Here is a 19,257-nt window from a genome sequence, read left to right on the forward strand (position 1 = left end):
CTACATTTCTGTTTTTTTTTCTGTCAAGATGGGGTGCTGAGTGTACATTACTGAGAAATAAAATGAACTTTTTTGATTTTTGGAAAATGGCTGCAATGAAACAAAGAGTGAAAAATTTAAAGGGGTCTGAATACTTTCCGTACCCACTGTATATGCTCCAGACCCACTAACTGGAACTATACGTAATGGGGATACAAAGAATTATGGTAATTATGATTTGGATGATAAATGTAAAATGTTTGTCCTTTCAGTTGCAATGAAGGCCATGAACAAAGTTGCGAGCCACATCAATGAGATGCAAAAGCTTCATGAGGAGTACGGTGCGGTTTTTGACCAGCTCATCAATGAACAAACTGCAGATAAAAAAGAGGTAAATATGATAGCCGCCATTTTATTCAGGGTTATCAATTATCAACCCAGTGAAATATCAGTTACTTAAATTTACATTTTTACTATGTTTTTTATTAATTATATTTATCTCAGGTGGCTGACCTGTCGATGGGGGATCTTTTGCTGCATTGTACTGTGGTGTGGATCAACCCTCCAGCCTATTTGGTCAAGAGCAAAAAGGATACTGAATTGGCTGCTTTTGGTAAGGGTTAATGTGGATTACATTGTGGAACTGACTCTACCTTAATGTTGGCTTGCTTTATATTTCTATAAGTTTCAACTGTCTATACAGGATAGACTTTTTTTACAGATAACAGCTAGACTAGAAGTATTCAGGGTGGTGATGACGCAGTAGAGAAGACGCATGCCTTTCGTGTGTGAGACCTAGGTTCAATTCCCCACTGTGACACATCCACCAATGTGTCCCTGAGCAAGACACTTAACCCCTAGTTGCTCCAGAGGTGTGTGACCTCTGACATACATATCAATTGTAAGTCGCTTTGGATAAAAGTGTCAGGAATAACACTCTTCTGAATATAAAACTAACTGTTGTTTTAGATATCTAGTGCAATGAAATTCAACAGCCTTGGAAAAAAAATCCTAAAACCCCGATATGATATACCGAAGACATAATATGGCTTCATAAAGGTAGAATTTATTATATTGATGTTGGGCTTAGTTGCATTGCAAATAAACTGTCCATTTGGTGGATGTTTTGAGTTATGATGAATAGAAACATTCTACAGTTTTGTTTTTCAAGACAAACTCTTCAATATGAATATGTACAAAATAGATGAAATCTTTCTGCACAGGATTGGTGAAAGCATTGCATAACTTTAATATCTGCAGGATTTCAGATGGACAGATGATCTGTAAAGCACGCATCCCCATGCTTGAAATACAGACACAGACAGGGATGTTTGGAAGATTAATAAACATATTTTCCATATACAGTAGATATGCCATTCTACTGTATGCTTTAATGTTCTCTGCTCTAGAGAAATACTGATTACTGTGTATATAAGAGTATTTAACATTGCATGCACATTGCACTACTGTATCCCACATAATACTGCCTGCATAGTGTGATGCTGGGTGCTATTTTGGATAGTGAAGAAATGGATTCTGTAAAAGGAAGGTCCAGTCGGGCATATTACGTGAGGGATATTTGTGACTTTTCAAGTGTCACATTAATGACATCATGTGGAACTCACACATCCAGAAGTGCAATCTATCTTGAGATTCTACTCAAAATGAGACACTTTTGGCAATAAATATCACATCTGAATGGTAAAAGGGGCTGGCATGATGATTGTGAGTGGAAGTGGTTGCTTTGTGCGTGCAATCTTGTGACTCTTGTGCTGCTGATATAGTATGCAAGTAGTTTGAGGCTGTTTTTCCTCGAAAGCTGTAACTAAAAGCATCCATTGACATGCTGCATTAAGCTGTCACTGTAAGAAAATGGGTAATGAAATGTCTTCTGATAAATGCAATGAAGGAAAGCAGACCCTCCTAATGGTTTCTTTCATTTTCCTCTTCATCTCTCCCCTGCCCTAATTTAGTGTTCAAAACAGCAGTTGTATTTGTGTACAAAGACTGCTCCAAGCACAGGAAAAAAATCGTAAGTACTATTTCTTTTATTTCGTATTTTTTTTTTTTTTTTTTTCTTTTGATTAATCCAGAGAGACACTTGTGTTTGAGGATGTACTGTGCAGATTGGGGCTCTGGGCTTCTTCTGATGTGCTCTGTTTTTACTCTTGGACGGCACATTGAGACCACAAAGAAATTAAGGTTAATGTCTTTCATCAAGGGATAATAGACTGAATTGAATGAGGGTAGCTATTGGCAATTGAACTAGACTGAAGAGGCTTTATATGCACACTTTACTGTTCGCCTTGTACAGTAGATGGTTGTGTCTGGTAAACCACCCTTCTGTCATGGCGCGCTTGTGCTCTCTGCTGTTATGTTGATGTATTGCAGTGGTTATGTATTAGATATTCAACCAGTCTCGTTCTTTCAGGGTGGAACTCACCGTGCGACTGTGAGCGATGACAAAGATCCTTTCCGTTTTCGTCACATGATCTCAACGGACTCTCTGCAAGTCCGCTCCCTTGCAAGTAGGTCTATTTAAATGCAACACCTTGCAAATGTAAGATTATTGTTACCAAGTTTTAGTTTAGTAAATCATCAATCTCAAACACCACACTCAAACTGATTATCTCACTTTTCTGTCCCAATCTAGTTAACAAGTATAGTACATAACATTGATTTTATATTATTAAAAAAGAAGTAGGATAAAGAGTGCAACATGATTGGAATGCTACACGTACCATCAAATTCCTTTTTAATTATTCAGTCATTAGTCTAAAATATGTATTGCAAAATAATTGAAATGTTTAGACAAAGCTCTTTGAGGCACCATGTGGAGACTTTAATTTGTCTTGCCTGGGAAGCATAGACCACAAAATTGATATTGTCATTCAGCCAGATGTCTCCATAATGAAAGTCTGTTCAGTGGGAAAACGTATGATGGGACTCTACACCAAAATTGTAAATAACCAAAGTTCTTTTATTATATTTTATTTATACTTCACATATTTTGGTAGTGTCTAGACTAGATTTTTGCTTCTTTCCCAGTAGATTTGCTCACCACTTGAACCTGAACATAAGCCCCAATCACTATTCTTTAGGAATAAACGTGTTTTTCAATTTTGCAAAGATAATTGTTGTTGTTTTTGATGACTCAATATTTTCTGACAGTGGGCTTCAAAGGCTCTGGAGTGTACTTAGTGCTCCTGCTTTTCTATCCCACAGAAAATAAATGATAACCTTTTGTAAACAAAACAGATGAATACCTATTAGTAGGTCTGCATGCAATCTTCCTCATGTCTTATCTCTGTCGTAGATGAACCTTTTTAATCAGCCTCTGGCAATTCAAGTGGGTTCGTCTATCTGCCTAATGGCCCGTTGTTAAAGGGAAAGAAATTGATGACGGAAATTAAATAAATGTTCATATAAATGTGGATCTTGCCTCTCTTTCCCTCCTCACAGACTCTGAGGGAACGTCAGTGTGTGAGGTAGTTCACACAAGATCTGAATCTGAAGGAAGACCAGAGAGAACCTTTCAGTTGTGCTGCAGGTACGATTGTCTTGTGCACACGTATTCAAAACGTGAACTGAAGGTATACAACATCGAACAAAAGACCCATTGCATAGTTGATGTGATTTTTCTTTTCCAATCTACAGTTCTCCAGATAGTAAGAAGGACTTCCTAAAAGCAGTCCACTCCATCCTTAGGGAAAAGCAGCGCCGCCAGCTTCTTAAAACAGAGTCTATGCCACCCAACCAGCAGTATGTCCCATTTGGGGGCAAACGTCTATGTGCCCTCAAAGGGGCACGGCCCGCCATGAACAGAGCAGGTATAGCTTCTAGATCACAGAAGCCATAAAATGTTCTTAAATAACAACAATAGCTGCAGACTTACTTTGTCGATAAAATTGTCTATACATGACCGTACCAAGATAAAACACTGTCCTTTTTCCTGTCTGTTTAGCTTCAGCACCATCACGAACGTTATCCCATAGGAAACTCGTGAGGAGCCGCTTCACAATCGATACAGACCTGGTTTTCCATGGCGGCGGCAACAACAACAACAGCAATGATGCAGACCCCTCCCGCCACTCTTCCTGCTCGCAGCTGTCCCAGCATACTCTTCAGTCCCGTAAACCTCAAGAAGAGGACACGGACCGTTGGGTGGAAGAGCAGTTCGACCTGGGTTGCTATGAAGACCAGGGTGAGGGCATCAACATGGGGCAGCTGAAGGAGACGGACATTCTGAGCGACGACGACGAGTACTGCAAGTCTGTCCGGGCCGCGTCAGCAGAACCGGCCGACCTGGAGAGGAAGATAGAAGGACTCAAACTACAGGGCGGAGAGGTGAGGAGCCACAACCTGAATGGACGAGTAGAGACCCGAAGTATAATGCAGGAGGAGGAAGTTGATCGAATAAAGCACGTTAATGATTCAGGCTCGGTAGACTCATTCACCTCCTGCGGTGTCTCTCTGTCCCGCCGTGCAACCCCGACTATAAAGCTTGCCCCCTTGAAGTCCCCTTGCCCCCCTTGTGCTGTGGTGGGGACCACAAACAAGGACCATGACGTCATCTGGGTACGGCGGGACGAGTTTGCTAACGGGTGCAACAGTGACGTCTTCTGACGGGAGAGAGAGATTGGATACAAGCTTTAAATATGTCGAGTTTGGAGGAGAAAATGTGTAAAGAAGGTATCAGACCTCAGCCAGTCCTCCCTGTGTCACTGCACAACCCTCTTCTTCCCACCTTACCTGCTTCTTCCTTGTTCTGACAATCCTAAAGAACTGAAACAACAAAGTGAGTAAGGAGAAGTTAATAACGCACCACTTCATTTGTTGAGCCCTAGAGATTCTCATCCTGAACTGCTTAAAAGTGCACCAGAAAGAATACAGGTTCCTCACTGTTTTGGACATGCACCCGGGGATCACACAACACCTGTGGAATTGTATTTAAATGTATGACCAAGACAGCACTGCATGTACACTCAAGTAGACAAGCAATTGTGTGTATGTATACTGTACGTGCTTATAGTGCACAGACAGAGACTCTAGGCAGCTAGTGTACCATGCACGCATTGTACTGAAGCGACGTCATCACTGAACTGTGACCTTGTGGCCAAAAATGTCTATTTTTCAACACAGGAATGTGGGTGTTATATTTTTTTGACTCAAACTGTTTGTATTTTAACACTCAAGGGCTGTGTGTTATTGAACTTCTCTTCAGGGGCTTTTGGCTTAAAGACTGCTGTGTAGCATACGGTGAGATCCAAATAGCTTTATTGTGCTTTTTTGTTTGTTTTAACTTAATATCAGCTGCACATTGGTGTATAGTTGGGAGTACAGTAGAGTGCTTTTAACTTTTATGAACATGTTTTAAGGCTCATTTGTCTCCTAGCATATAGTTTTTATTGTCTACCTATTCTTTATTTAAGTATTGCCTTTTTACTGTAATTTTTAACATTTACCCCACATTCAATTGCCCAGTGTTACAAACCACCTTTTGTGTGTTTAGTAACAGAAACAAGCTTGGGGAGAACCAACGCTTGTGCCCTTCACATGAATGTCCGGTCTCTTAATTTTTGTTGCTCAAATTAAAAAGCCATTGTCATTTTAGTAATTGATGGATTTCATCAAGGACATTAATATACTGGACCCTTTCTTGCCCCCACGGGCTGTGCTCTCTCCATGCTCCATGTCCTTGATAAATAGCATAATTCCTACACAATCCTGTTTTACTTGAATTTTCTTTTTGTTTGTTTTGAAAGGAGGTACTCAACAGAGCTGTGTTAGTGACTGTACTGTAAAGCTGATGATACATGGGGCAACTTTTTGAGCAATGCTGCTGGGCAATCTTGCTAGTGGCAAGTCCAACTATGTTTTGAATGCATAGCGGCGGTGCAGGGCAGGTTGCGGCGTTTTGGGGGAAGGGGATTACAGTAGTAGTCTTTACTCATTACCACTGACGGCAACGTTGCCCTGCACGATTGCTCTAAAAGTTGCTCAGTGTATCATCAGCTTAACTCCAAGGAGAAGGGCAATCATGCAGTTGCCCTGTCATCCTCTGACCAATTCAGATATCTTTTTCTGCTCTCTCCAGCTCCTTTTAGACCTTTTGGTCATGTCAAGGAGCATCACAACCACAAAGAAAGCTGGCTGAGACAGACTTCACATCATAACGTTTGACATCAATCCCTACAATATTGCCATCTCAACCCTCCTGCATTTCTTCCCCTATCCGCCAGGCTGTGCTGTTTCACTGGTATTACCACAACATGCTGACTGCCTAGATCACAGAGTCATGCGCACATTAATGGATGTATACATGCACTTAATAACTGTGAAGGGAGAAATCTGCAAGCTAATGAGTGTGAGTTGTGGAGGGAAACTATACACTTTGGATGTTCTTATTGTCTTTTTATTAATATGCTGGTTTCTTAGATTTTAGCTTACTGGGTGATGATGCCCAGTAAAGATGTTACGACTGTGAGGTACAATCACCTGGCCTTGGAGGCAAATCCTGTGAGAACCCCTTTGACTCCTCCCTTTGTACTTTTTAAACTGTGTTCGTACATACAACTGTGGAGTATTATCATTTCTATGTTAAAATAAATTTTCTAAATTTAGTTTTGTGTGAAAGTAACAATTATTTCTCATTTTATACATAGTCAAAGGGCTGCCTTCCTTTTCAGCAATATTGATCAAGCCTCCTACCTGTCACCTATTTCTAGGAAAAACGCCTAAAATCACATATCCAAAATAAATCAGTAATATCTCCTCAACCATTAGGCCTAGATGCATAATTCTGGTCTCCTTTGAAAGGTCAGAAGCTAAGGAATATAAATCCATTGTAGATTAACATATTTATTTTACCATTACACACTACATGGATATGAAATACAGAAAAAATATAATATTTTCATCCTTGCCTGGTTAAAAAAAAAAAGAAAAAGCTTTATTTTGATGCAAAAAACCATCCTAAGGTAGACTATAATGCATCTGAATATCTTTTAATACACCTAGAATACAACTGTAAATTTGATGAAAAGAAACTGATATACAACAGTTATTACACAATCTTTCAAAAAATATACCATGCGAATGTCCATGTTTTGGCCATATTTACATGTTCACTTTTATTGGTAGTTATCGTCAAAACATTATTTCTCTCCATACAACCACGTTCCAAAAAACAAAGCTTCCAAAACATTGAAATATTGATTAAAAACAGTCAATATAAATGACCAAAAGCACTCCCATGCTTTACAGGCCCACAGCTTCAGAACAGAACATCCTACAGGGCTGTAGGGGTCATTTTGTTCGTACAAGACAATTTCAGGCATATCCTGTATGTCTGTGTAGCTCCTACGGGTCGCCAGCAGAGTCAAATATAGTTCGCCTCCACCAAATTACACTCTTCTTCTGCTCTAGTACCTCGTGACACAAACGAAACTAAAGACTGCAGCCGACTTCACCTAGATGGCGGCCCGCCAGACGATCTCTGTGGCCACAAGCGCCACAGTTTTTGGACAGAAAACGGCTACGTACCGGGTCAGTCCGTTCCCATTGCTTAACATAACTGCCTCGCAGTTATTGGAAGATCACATTTAGATGATCAAATAAAAATTGATGCCATGATGTTTGTAGATTAAATTGTGGCGCTAACATGTATATATTTTCAAAAGATAAAATAAAGGATCAAAAGCAATTTTGATGGATAATTGAACAATTATTTAGAAAGCAAAGGCAGTTAAAACTTTAAAAGGAAGTGGCTGCATAATTTAGTTCAACTGTTATGGTATAAAGTAAGACATTGCTTGTGAATTTCAAGAAATTCATACAGTAAAGTAAAACAAAATTTCCAATGTCCATAAAGTTACTATATAATTCTGTCTTTCTATTCTTTAATTCAACATAAAGTGGTTCTATTTATCTGCAGCTCAAACCGACATTTACAAGTATGGTATTTAACAGATGTTCCACTGAGTGACATTTCTGCTCAGGATTCATCTGGTAAATTTTGTTAGGACTGTTGCCCAAGGACTCCTGGAGAAGGTGGATGGTTATTTTCTGAGTTAATCAAGATAGACTTTAGTCTGTTTGTCAGAGGTCCAGGTTCAAGTTGGCAGGTTTTTTCCTTTTTTACAGATCACTTGGCTCCCAGCTTTGAGAGACTTCACAAACATTTTGATAAACAAAATGTCAATTCTGACGTGATGGGGATTATCCTTGAGGAGAGCAAGACTGTGAGATGGCTGGTACGGGAATCCTTACCTTTTTCAAATGTCACAGTATCAAACAAGGGTCAAAGAGTTAACAATCTTCTGAAAGTTTTAATTATAGATGTTGTCTATAGCTTTATAAATCACCGTTTTATGCTACTCTAATAACAAAACATTGAAATTATAATTAAAATACAGTTTTCAGTCAGGTCTCTATAAAAAATGTATGTAGATGATCACATTTAAAAAAAACAAACAAAAACAAACAAACAAAAAAAACACATGTCCTGTATCCATTATTTAAATTCTCTTTCAAGAGTCCTGGGAGGGGATGGGAAGGCATCCAGTGACCCAGTCAGATGAAGACCTTGCTTGTCTGCAGTGAGAGATAATCTGGCATCAGCCCTGCAACCTGAAGATTATTCTCCTCTCATCAGGACCGGTGGAGAGAACCGCTGCCAATCCATCTGCGCCTTAATCCAAACCGAGGCTAGCCAAACTAGCCTGAGATGACCAGAAGTAGACCACGTGTACCATCAGTGTAAAAGCAGGTCTGGTTTGAAAAAAGTTCCCCAGTATTTGGAGAAATGATTATTTAAAAAAACAGTGTGTTTGGTTTGAATAGCCTACATGATGGACAGCTTTTAAGCCAACGGATGCCACATGAGCATATACCGGTCTCACACATCACATCACATCGTTGGACAGTAGAATAACGAACAAAACATTCGATTTTAGGTATTAAACAATAACTCCACGTGTGAGGTATTTCTTGAATGGATTTTATTTTGAAAAGTCATACCGGAAATCAATTACATTTCGGCTTGCTTGACAGTTATCTGCGCGTTCTCACTCCCTTCAGCTCCCGCCACTCTGGAGGCGCACTGTCTACAGAGTAAAAGTAGACGTGTTTACGCTGGCCGCTGGCTGTGTTTTTTCGCTGCCCGTTTTTGTTTAGAAGATGTGACTTGGAGTGATTTTGTACAGGAAAGTTGGATCCACGTGACTGCTGTTCATGATATTTCGTTCACTTGGAGCGACGCAGTGATGCAGAGTGGAAAGGATCGAATTAGGAATGAAACTTGGATTGCGCGCTGGCATGGCACGTCAGGTGTTTCGACGCTTGGATAGACGCTGTTTCTTTCTGTCATGGTGCCAGTTTCCGTATCAGTGAGTTCGCCTGGAGCACTATGGAGAGAAGAAAGAGACTTTTCTTGTATCTTCTCTTCGCGGCGCAGCTCTGCCTGAGCTCAGCACAAGTCCTCAGAATCGGTAAGCGCAACAGCTGTTTACGCATGGGGTTTGTAAGCGTTTGTAAGCGTTTCCCTGCGTGTCTGAGTTGGCTGAACAGAGACTCAGAACCAACAGTGCTGTATATGAGTTGTCCCAAGGCAGGAGAGCATCTGTGTGTAATAGTAGTCAAAAGACACTCCACCCTATTCTTCAAATCTGTGTCAGTGGTAAATACTTTTTTGTGACCTTAACATTTTATAGTGTTCTCTCCCCCCCCTCATCTCATTTGGTATCAGTTAAGTGGTATTTTGTGTCTTGCATCCCATGAAAGTGATTATGGGATTACTTGTTCTTCTTATTATCTAGGTTGTACTGTCAGTGAGGTTGTCAGAACACAGAAAAAGATTACCTGCATCAAATGACACAGTATGTGTTGACAAGTTCACCACCTATCAGCCCTTACTGAGCCTAGTACACTAATTCAGTGTTGCAGTTTTCATTACTATACAGCAATGAAATTAATTTTAAATCACAAACACTCATCTTCAAAAATTCATTATCTCGATCAGATAATATCTCGCTAGCAGTCAAAAAGTATTAGTTGTGCAAAACTTTCCTTGACAAAGGGAAATCTTTTTTTTTTAAATAATAAATACTAGAATTCTGACTCAAAATAGTCTTGTGAACTCTTGTCATCACACTTTGCCGTCAGAGAGTTTAATTGAAGCCAAGACTCCATGTAATATCTTTGAAAGTATCTTTTAAACCATTTACATTTCAATTCACCATTCAAAGAGCTGCAAGTAATAGATTATTGATTCCTCCTTGTATAACCCAGAGATCCTCCACACCAGTCTCCTGTGTCTCCTGGGCATTTTCATTCAAAATATTTCCCCCAGCAGCTGATCTTCACAAACACTGAAACCTTTGCATCACTGACATGGATGTAACGTAGCCAGTGAGGGCGATGCAATCATCCTCAGTCCCGCTGTCGTATGTAGTAGTGTTAAGAGAAGTGGGAGAACTTCACCTAGACTGGATTATACAGGAGGTGGCTGCTGAGCTCCGTGCGTTGTGTTCATTATCCAAGCGTCTCACTTTCAGGCTTTAAATCAGTCCAGAGTCAAACTGTAATATGTGGATCTAACTGATTGGTAATTGGTGTCACTGCCACCGATTGTTAACTTGGAGAGCTAGATGCTAGAGGAGATTCACATGCTGGTCCTGGATTGGATAATGTATAGGAACATACAGAAAATGAACAACATTTAAATCCATTTCTTTTTTACACTAGACATCATGTTTTTACATTTGTAAAATAGCTTGTACTTTATAATATTTGACAATTTACAATAATGTATCTGATTATGAAATTGCAGTAACCTACAGTGTATCTCTTACAAAACTACAATTTAACATAATTATAAAAGGTTCAGTTTTATGTGTTACAAGTCAGAAGTAGTCCATTATGATAAAGAATTTGCGGTTCCAGGTTGTGAGCCTACATTTAGATGAAGGATCCCTTTGTTGCTAGTACCTTTTGCCTTTTTATTCTTTCGCCCCCACTGAATCCAGAATCTATGAATATGCAAATATGTTTTGTTTCGTAAGTTTAACTGCTGGACACAAGATGTCTCTTCACTCAAGTCTCCCCATCACACTTGTGGAAGCTGGATAGTGGACCATGATCAGCTTCCAAACTAGTTCTGATGTCACAAAATCCTGCTGGCACGTACACGTTGTCAACTCAGTACTCAGAAGTGAGCGCAGAGAAACTTTCAGCTGATGAGTTAAAAAACAGCCTCCTAGTGTCAAACTCCACAATCACAGTGTAGGTCAAACATTCAAGTTAAATAACAATGCATTCTAGTCAAAACACATTTTGACTTGAGGCGGTGTGTAAGGACTTTAAAGAGTTTGCTAAAAGGGATCCAAAGTATGGCTGGGCGATATGGCCAAAAATGTTATCACGATGAAAACATTTCATATCATTTGATATCAATAATTATCACAATATATGTCAAGTTTAAAGGCTGATTTTTGCTCCCGAGTGAATATTGACGAAACCAGATGGTTAATTATGAGGTTGAACTTTTCTTTATGGTCAGAACGTGACAAACACTTGATGCCAAACAGTGGATCACTTAACAAATATGAGGTAGGACATTCAAAACTATTATGATAAAATCTTTTTTTAACAAATATGATTAGAAAATCTTTTTCAGTCCCTTTTTCTCAACAAAATAAATATTAAGTGCTAATTTGTTTGTGATTCAAATGAATTAAACCAAATATTTATTGACAATATATTCAACATTTATTATATTGTTATTGAGGAAAATTATATTGCGATAATTATCAGTATTGTTTTATTGCCCAGCCCTAACCCAAAGGTATAGAGAATAGACACCAAACATCTGCTTATTACGGTTCACAAAGTGATATTACTGTTGTGTTAATACATTAAACAAGCCATTAACAACTTGCACACATGAGCCTAAACGATGCTGTTTTTTGTGAGGCAGATACTGATGATATTTCACAGTTAAAAAAAACCCTGTTGATAAGGATCACCCATAATATGACCAACATGAAGCATGCATGAGCGAGACGTTTTAAAGTTGAAAAATAAACTTGTCAGTGCTCTTTGGTGAGAAAACTGTGACACTGTGTCTGAATCTAAACATATCTTAGCATTTCCGTATTGCAATTTCTTGACACACCAATATCGTTGTTATCTGGCATAAGATAAAATCACAAAAATGTCTTGTTGTGAAATGGTACTTGCAGAAAAATATTTTTTGCAAACCAGAATATAAGAGTTCTGCTATTAGGCTGCATATCTTGATAGCACCTTGATGTATGCCCATGTGTTAGATCTCTTTTTAGCATGGACAGCATTTATTCATTTGATCTGGTGGAGTCCACAGTGGCACATGCTGGGGGTTTCTGATCTGGAGTTTAGCTCTTGGTCACGCATTAATATTCAGGAGCATTCAAAACCAATATGTTCAGGATTGGTGGTTCAGCTCAGACCCCCTTGAACAACACAAGTCCTGAAATTCCTGGAAGATTTACATACATAGCCCCTCTATGTGTGCATGTGCATTCATGCATGTTTATGTCTGTGTGTGTGTGTGTGTAAGAAAGTGAGAGAAATCGCAGAACTGCATAATTTGGGGCCAAATTATGCAGTTCTGCGATTTCTCTCCATGTGTCTCTTTCTGTTAAATGGAGTTGCTTAAGTTAAGTTGGAGCAGTAACCTACATTTATAAAAATTGTACCTGCTTAATGTTATTCATTAGTTCCTTTCTCTTCAACAACTGGCCATTAGGAAAAACGAATGAATCCATTCTCAGCCAAATTGCCTGAGTTTGGGGAGTTGGCCTCACTTCTGTCGAAGATATATACACAGATAAACTGTGGAATTGGCTGCCTCAGTAGCGTGATCGTTTTTCGTGCTGGCAGAAATCTAGGACTTTTTGGTTGTGAGAAAGGAGAGGGAGCTGATTGTCATGGAACTGCATGGTACATTGATATTCATTTGTATGTATCGATCGTGCGGGCTCATGAGGCTTTACTTGTGATGTGCAGATTGAGTTCAGGGATGGTGAGTGAAACAGAGTTCTATCCATCCTTTTCTTTGTCTGATTAAGTGGCACCTGTGTCTGTGGGCTCAACCTGAAAGAAAGGTGTGTGTGTTTTTTTGTCAGGATGATTGCAACACACAATACTGCTGTCATGGTACAAAACCAGAGTGAGAAAAATGGCAAACTACAGCTAATAATTGCTGTTTTTGCTGTCACTTAAGTGGTGATGCAAAAAGGGTCCAGTTCTTAAATAGTAAGCATGTATAATTCTGTCAAAATGCTACAATTGATGCTAATTATTTATAATTTATATAATGTTTGCTGCAGAAGCCTTACCATTGACTTGTAGACCAAAAGCCTCATATATTCTAGATTTTGAATTGTACATCATTCTCCCTTACACTGCAAAGAGATAGGCTCTTGATGTGTGTGCATGATGACTTTCAGATGCTTCTCTTCTTACTTTTGACCCTTACCTTGCAGTTATTTGTATCTCTATTTTTCTCTTCTTCTGACGTCCCTGATTGCATTTTTTTGCTTGTTTGCCCGTTTCCACGGCACCCTTGATTTGCTGTCGAGAACAAAATGTTTCCCGAGTCATTCAGTTTGACACCTGAGAATTCCTTTTTTTCACCCTCCCAGATACATTTCCTCCTGCCTGTAGCGACATCACCTTTCCAAAGTGCACAACAATCCCCGTTTTCAGAGGGGGACAGATGGAAGTAGTTTCTGTCACTGTCAGCAAAAAGGAGAGCTCTCTTATGTTGTCCAGCTCAGTGATCTTTCAGAGCTGTTAGATCCAGACTTCTTCTATCTCAGGTACTGAGTGGTAGTTTGAAGTGTAACTGCCCTCCACTGAAATGTAGTGCTAAATAAAAGACGACTCAAGTACAATATACATTTTGGTGATCACCATCTGGAGGTCAAACAGAGACCAATATAACAATAATTGGGAATAAAAACCCTGCATGCTAATAATGTTCCTTAATAGCACTTAATCATTCCATTTTCAGTCAGTGATGTGTAAATTCCCTAAATTTCCTAGATCTGTGGCAGTCTGGTTTTAATGATGAAAAAGCAATCTGAGCCAACATCAGATGTAAAATGTCGCAATTATCTCTATGCAAATTCCAGGTGGGCACATGTTATCTGCAAGTCAAAAATCTTTAGTTCAAAGAGTGACAAAGACAGAATCTACCGATAGTTGACGCCCCATTGCATACAATATTCTCCTTTCTTTACCTCAGCTTTTCCATGTCTCTTGGAGCTTCTATTAATGAATAAGAAAATACCACAAATCTTACTCAAACATTAACCACTGCTGAGGCAAATGGAAAAACTATTTTATGATGCACGATAATATCGCCACGTCATCTGTATTGGCCGATAAATGCTTTAAAATTAAATATTGGTAGATCAGCAGAGCTCTTATTTGTGTACTTCTTGAAAAAAAATTGTATTTTATGTTGGCATTTGCCGCATTTGCTTATATTTTATGCAGATAAAATATTTCTCTAAACCACCAGACGCATGTTAAAAGGCATTTATGGAGTCCCATGAGTCCTCTGAAACGTTTAACGCTAATTTATGCTGTCTTGTAGGGCAGATGGATGCGTGTTCCTGAGGCAAATTATTCCTCATAATTTAGAAGCTGAATGAATGCTTTTAGAGCTCAGAGGTGCATTAATTCATTTGCAAGGGGGGAAACAACACCTTGTTTAAAAAAAAAAATGTAATTTTTATGATTGCAGCAGCCACATCCCACAGCAGAGTTTGAGAAGGGATGATGCATGACTAACGTAAAAAATAATCATTCATAATTAAATAGTAAAGTTACGAATCGATGGTGTTAGATTCTCCATGCAGACACAAACACATACACTCACAAACACGTATACACATACAAGCAAACATCTTTATCTCCCCGGTGGATTGTTGAAGAGATTGATCAGCTCTGCGTGACAGGTTGGCACAAAGCTCATATTCGTTCTTCAGCTTTTTGTTTTATGTTTTCCTCCCACCGCAGCAGGCAGATAAACCTCTCATTCATCCGTTTTACTGTACCACTTATCCACATTTTTATGACATGGTTTTCTTTCAATTACAGCTATGTACCTGGTAATCACAGTAATTATAGAAGAAATGACATTTTTACGTTAATGGCTTAATGGTTCTTGATTATAATTACTAATTGGCCGCCGTTGCATTTACAAGGATTTATTTGTGGCCAGGACATCTTCTGAGTGCCTGTCTCTGTGTTTGAATGTGGGTAATGTGTGTATGTGTGTACGGCATGTGACTGCATTAGTATCTGTGGTGTTTCTACAACAAATTAATATTCCTTAAGCATGCATAGAAAACCAATCAAAGCTTTGCAGAGAAGTCATTTAATCTGAGGGAGTGACATGTGATATTGATCAGGATCACCAGCTTACACATATATTAAATCAGGTTGGTAATTTACATTGTGTCCAAGATGTGTGTCGTCACTGTTCTTTTAATCTTGAAGCTGCACATGGAGAAGTTCTTGACCAGCAGTGTATATAAAGTCCTGTTGCGTACCTATATTATAATGTCTTGTTATATATGTGCAACAATTAACCAGGTCGAATTAATTGTCCACCCGTGAAAGCCCAGTAATTCAGGATGCCTCAAAAGTCTCCTCTGGACCTTTATCACTGACTGTAGCACTGAGGAATTGGAATGTACTTCAAAGGACCAGTACAAACTCTTAAGCACCTCACAGTGTCACTCCAGGGGCCAGGCTGCAAATCCAGTGAATACATTTGGAGTTAGCATTGGATTTGTAAACGATTAAAAGCTGGTATGGTAAAATGTAATCTGTGATCTTATTTGTTTTAAAATTTCATCAGGTGAGTTGAGCCAGTTTTTACTTGATGTGTCTTTAAAGTGAGGACATGACAGTAAGGTCTCCAATATAAAATATGTTCATATATTTTAGGATGTGTAATAATCAATTTGGATCTAAAATAAACTGTAATATGGCTTTCCAAAAAAAGTGGACTCAGGGGGGCCGGTGGCATCAATGGCATTTTATCATGCAAACCCAAATGCCAGTTCCCAACATTTAATTGCATTTACATAGTTAAACTTTGCAGCTATGACTCCTATTTGTTTCATATAAATGTATCACTTTAAAGCCATTCTGTTTATCATGTCATGTCCCGTGCCACCTGATGTATGGACTTCCCATTTTTGTACCTCTCCCACTACGTTGTCCAAACCCTGTCTGTGTTCCATTTATAGAAGCATGACATGATGGTTTCTGGTCTAAAATGCATATCCTTTCATTTGCAGTCCACTAACACCATGAAACAACCGGCTCACAGCAAAACACAGGCTCCATCTAAGGATACAAAACAACAATAAAGTTTTATGTACTGAAGCCCATCAGACCAAACAGATTCAGATGATGTCAAGTAAGAACAAAGTGAGCTTTAACTAACACTACAGTAAAATTACTTACTGCGGTCTTCTTATTATAAAGTGTGACATAATCTCGTTATAATATTCAGTCCAGCTCACTACACGTTTCATTATCATCCAATACATTTAGCTGTGTTGACATTGCTGAGCCTCCGGTGAAAAATACACAGATAGTAAAGATAGTTACTGAAAGCAGCAGGCGAGCTAACGATGTAGCACGTCAGCTAAATGCAGGAAATGTACCGTGATTATGTAACGAGCATGGATTAGTTCAACCTGCAGCTGATAAAACTATTACTGTAATGTTGCAGTAGAGGTTTACCTGAGTTTCCATTACATTGCGTGAAGCTGTCTCCCTGCCTGTCTATAGCCGCTGTCACTCTGCCTTTTTTCGGGAGTATTGTGCCGATATGCGGCACACTGCGCTGAATGAAGTAACATTACGGAGCCGGCATTACGGTGCCTCTGGGACGGGAACGTTGAAGTAACAGAGCCTGAACATGTCTGAGTGAAAAGCCACAGCCTGCATGCTGGTGTTCCTGCATTTATTGCAGGATTTCTGTATGATAGTGGTTGTGTTTCGGATTATGCTCGCTCATGACTTAAAGCGAGCATGCGTATGAGCACAGGCCTGGTAGCAATCTTAAAACCGCACTGCTAATGGCTGCTGGAAACTCCATAATGCCCCTTTAATCTATCTAATATGGTGTTGCTCATACACTTATTTACTGGTTGTCCGTTTTGAATAATACAGAAGGTAAAGAGCTTAAAAATGAATCGCATATTAAATCGCAATCATAATATTGGTAAAAAAAAATTCAATTACATTATTTTCCAAAATCGTTCAGCCCTAATGGAAGCAGAGGGGAAAAGTGAGCCTGGCTCAACGGCTGGAAAATTTGTTGTTGTGGTTGCCCAGCCAGAAACAGTTACAGCATGTCAATTCCCGTAAAACCACAATTTGTCGCTTTTACATTTTGGTTTCTTGTAGTGATTAAAACACTAGGTGTTAATTAGTGAGCTAAAGAGATGCCGGCAAGTGTGTTTTTAACCTTTTGACAGAGCAAGTCTACCTGTTTCCCCCTGCTTCCAGTCTTTGTGCTAAGCTAAACTAACTGACTGCTGGTTCTAGCTTCATATGTATCATACCGACGGAACTACAAGCAACTATTCACTGAATTATTTTCACCATACCATAGGCTTCATTTGTTAAATAAACGCAAGGTTTTAAAGAAAAATATGTTTACATTCCTCCAAGGAAAGATGTCATTATTGTATGGACGCCAAAACCCAGTCACAGTGTACTATAATTGTTTGGATGTGCAGAAATCTAATACCTGCTCCCACTGTTATCCAAAAAAGCATGCTGAAACACTTGTTCATTGTGTTCTTATGGCAAGGTGTATGCTTTTTTTCTGCATCATGCTTCATTTACAGTAAACAATACATAAGGACTAGAACCAGACCTGGAGTTAATAAATGCAACGGCAGTCAACCGCTAGACACTAGTGCTTCTGAGCAAACCAAACAATCACAACAAGCTTCCAGGATTTCTACTGTACTCCTCCACTGTTATCTCTGTTCTGACAATTAATTTGAGAGTGAATGTAACTGAAATATGCTTTAGAAAAAAGTACAAGCTCATGACATCATTATTGTTATAATGAGACAGGGACCATTATACTAGAACTGAATAAACAATCCAACAAATAGACCAAATTGTTTATAATTAAACTCGGTCTGATTAAACATCTGCAGGATCAGCAATGGAGAAAAAACCTATCCTGAGAAATGCAACTGCAAGACTGAAAATTACCTGTCCAATAAATATGTTATACTTTTGACTGATGTGACTTGACTTTCAAAAGCCCATTTTGAAGCTCCACGAGAAGCTCTTAAAGCCTTTTTATTTCCTGCCCTTTCACACTGCCGGAGCAATTACACTACTGCCATTTCATCTTGCCTTTGAGTCCACACTTCACATCTTCTGCACCCAGATGACAGGATGTTGATGACGAGTTTTGGAGCAATTTCAGAAGTTTGTCTGAACAGCATTGTTTCTTCAGAGCCTGCTGACAGCTGGCTCTTGCAGTGAGTTGTGCATGGCCTTGGGTCTCAGTACTGTAAAAGTGATAACAGTGGAAGAGCAGCTACCTTTGAGTCCTTGCTCTGCACTTTGAGAAACAAAGTGTTTAGAATATGCTTGCTGGCAGAAAAATTCTGATTGTTCATCTTCGAGCACTTAATATTCATCTTCATTTGCATGCTTCTGTGGGAATTCCAAATGAATTCTTTGCTTGTAGAATATTGAAGCTGGGGGCATTGAAACTGCAAATATTATTACTTATTATTACTTTTATTGTGGACATCATAACGTATTTATGTTTTTTTTATGACTATCTAAAATGACCCTCATTAAGTCAGGCTGCAGAGAACATTTGGTGTCATTTTAAATTGTGCTGCTGTACAACAGATATTTATGAATGTTGAAGACCTCGTCTGGGTTACTATAGATTTATACAACTGTTTTTTAAATAAGACCCTTTACAAATTATATATATATTATATGTTGTAACTATGATTTTATTAATGGTTGATAAAACTTTATTACATTTAGTGGCAACAATATATATATATATATATATATATATGTGTATGTATGTATGTATGTATGTATGTATGTATGTATGTATATATATATATGTATATATATGTGTGTATATATATATATATATATATATATGTATATATATGTGTATATATATATGTGTGTGTATATATATATATA

At 38.7% G+C, this 19,257-nt stretch overlaps 2 protein-coding genes across 4 annotated transcripts in view; both read left to right on the forward strand.

The window, feature by feature from the left end:
• tiam1a (TIAM Rac1 associated GEF 1a) overlaps positions 1-6,602 on the forward strand; it is a 40,101-nt gene extending 33,499 nt beyond the window's left edge. The window contains exons 11-17 of the mRNA XM_046040804.1: positions 252-370; positions 484-592; positions 1,953-2,011; positions 2,411-2,507; positions 3,442-3,529; positions 3,637-3,809; positions 3,944-6,602. Of these exons, the coding sequence (XP_045896760.1) occupies positions 252-370; positions 484-592; positions 1,953-2,011; positions 2,411-2,507; positions 3,442-3,529; positions 3,637-3,809; positions 3,944-4,605 (1,307 nt within the window). The 3' untranslated portion in view covers positions 4,606-6,602. The remainder of the gene's footprint in view (positions 1-251; positions 371-483; positions 593-1,952; positions 2,012-2,410; positions 2,508-3,441; positions 3,530-3,636; positions 3,810-3,943) is intronic.
• Positions 6,603-9,088: 2,486 nt separating this feature from the next.
• Positions 9,089-19,257, forward strand: part of grik1a (glutamate receptor, ionotropic, kainate 1a) — a 39,153-nt gene continuing 28,984 nt past the window's right edge. The window contains exon 1 of one of the 3 annotated variants that reach the window (XM_046039892.1): positions 9,089-9,470. In XM_046039892.1, coding sequence (XP_045895848.1) covers positions 9,389-9,470 — 82 coding nt within the window. In that variant the 5' untranslated portion in view covers positions 9,089-9,388. The remainder of the gene's footprint in view (positions 9,471-19,257) is intronic. The other 2 variants (XM_046039889.1, XM_046039890.1) reach the window with 2 other exon arrangements.

Source organism: Micropterus dolomieu, linkage group LG23 (assembly GCF_021292245.1).
Source record: "Micropterus dolomieu isolate WLL.071019.BEF.003 ecotype Adirondacks linkage group LG23, ASM2129224v1, whole genome shotgun sequence".
Taxonomy (NCBI): domain Eukaryota; kingdom Metazoa; phylum Chordata; class Actinopteri; order Centrarchiformes; family Centrarchidae; genus Micropterus; species Micropterus dolomieu.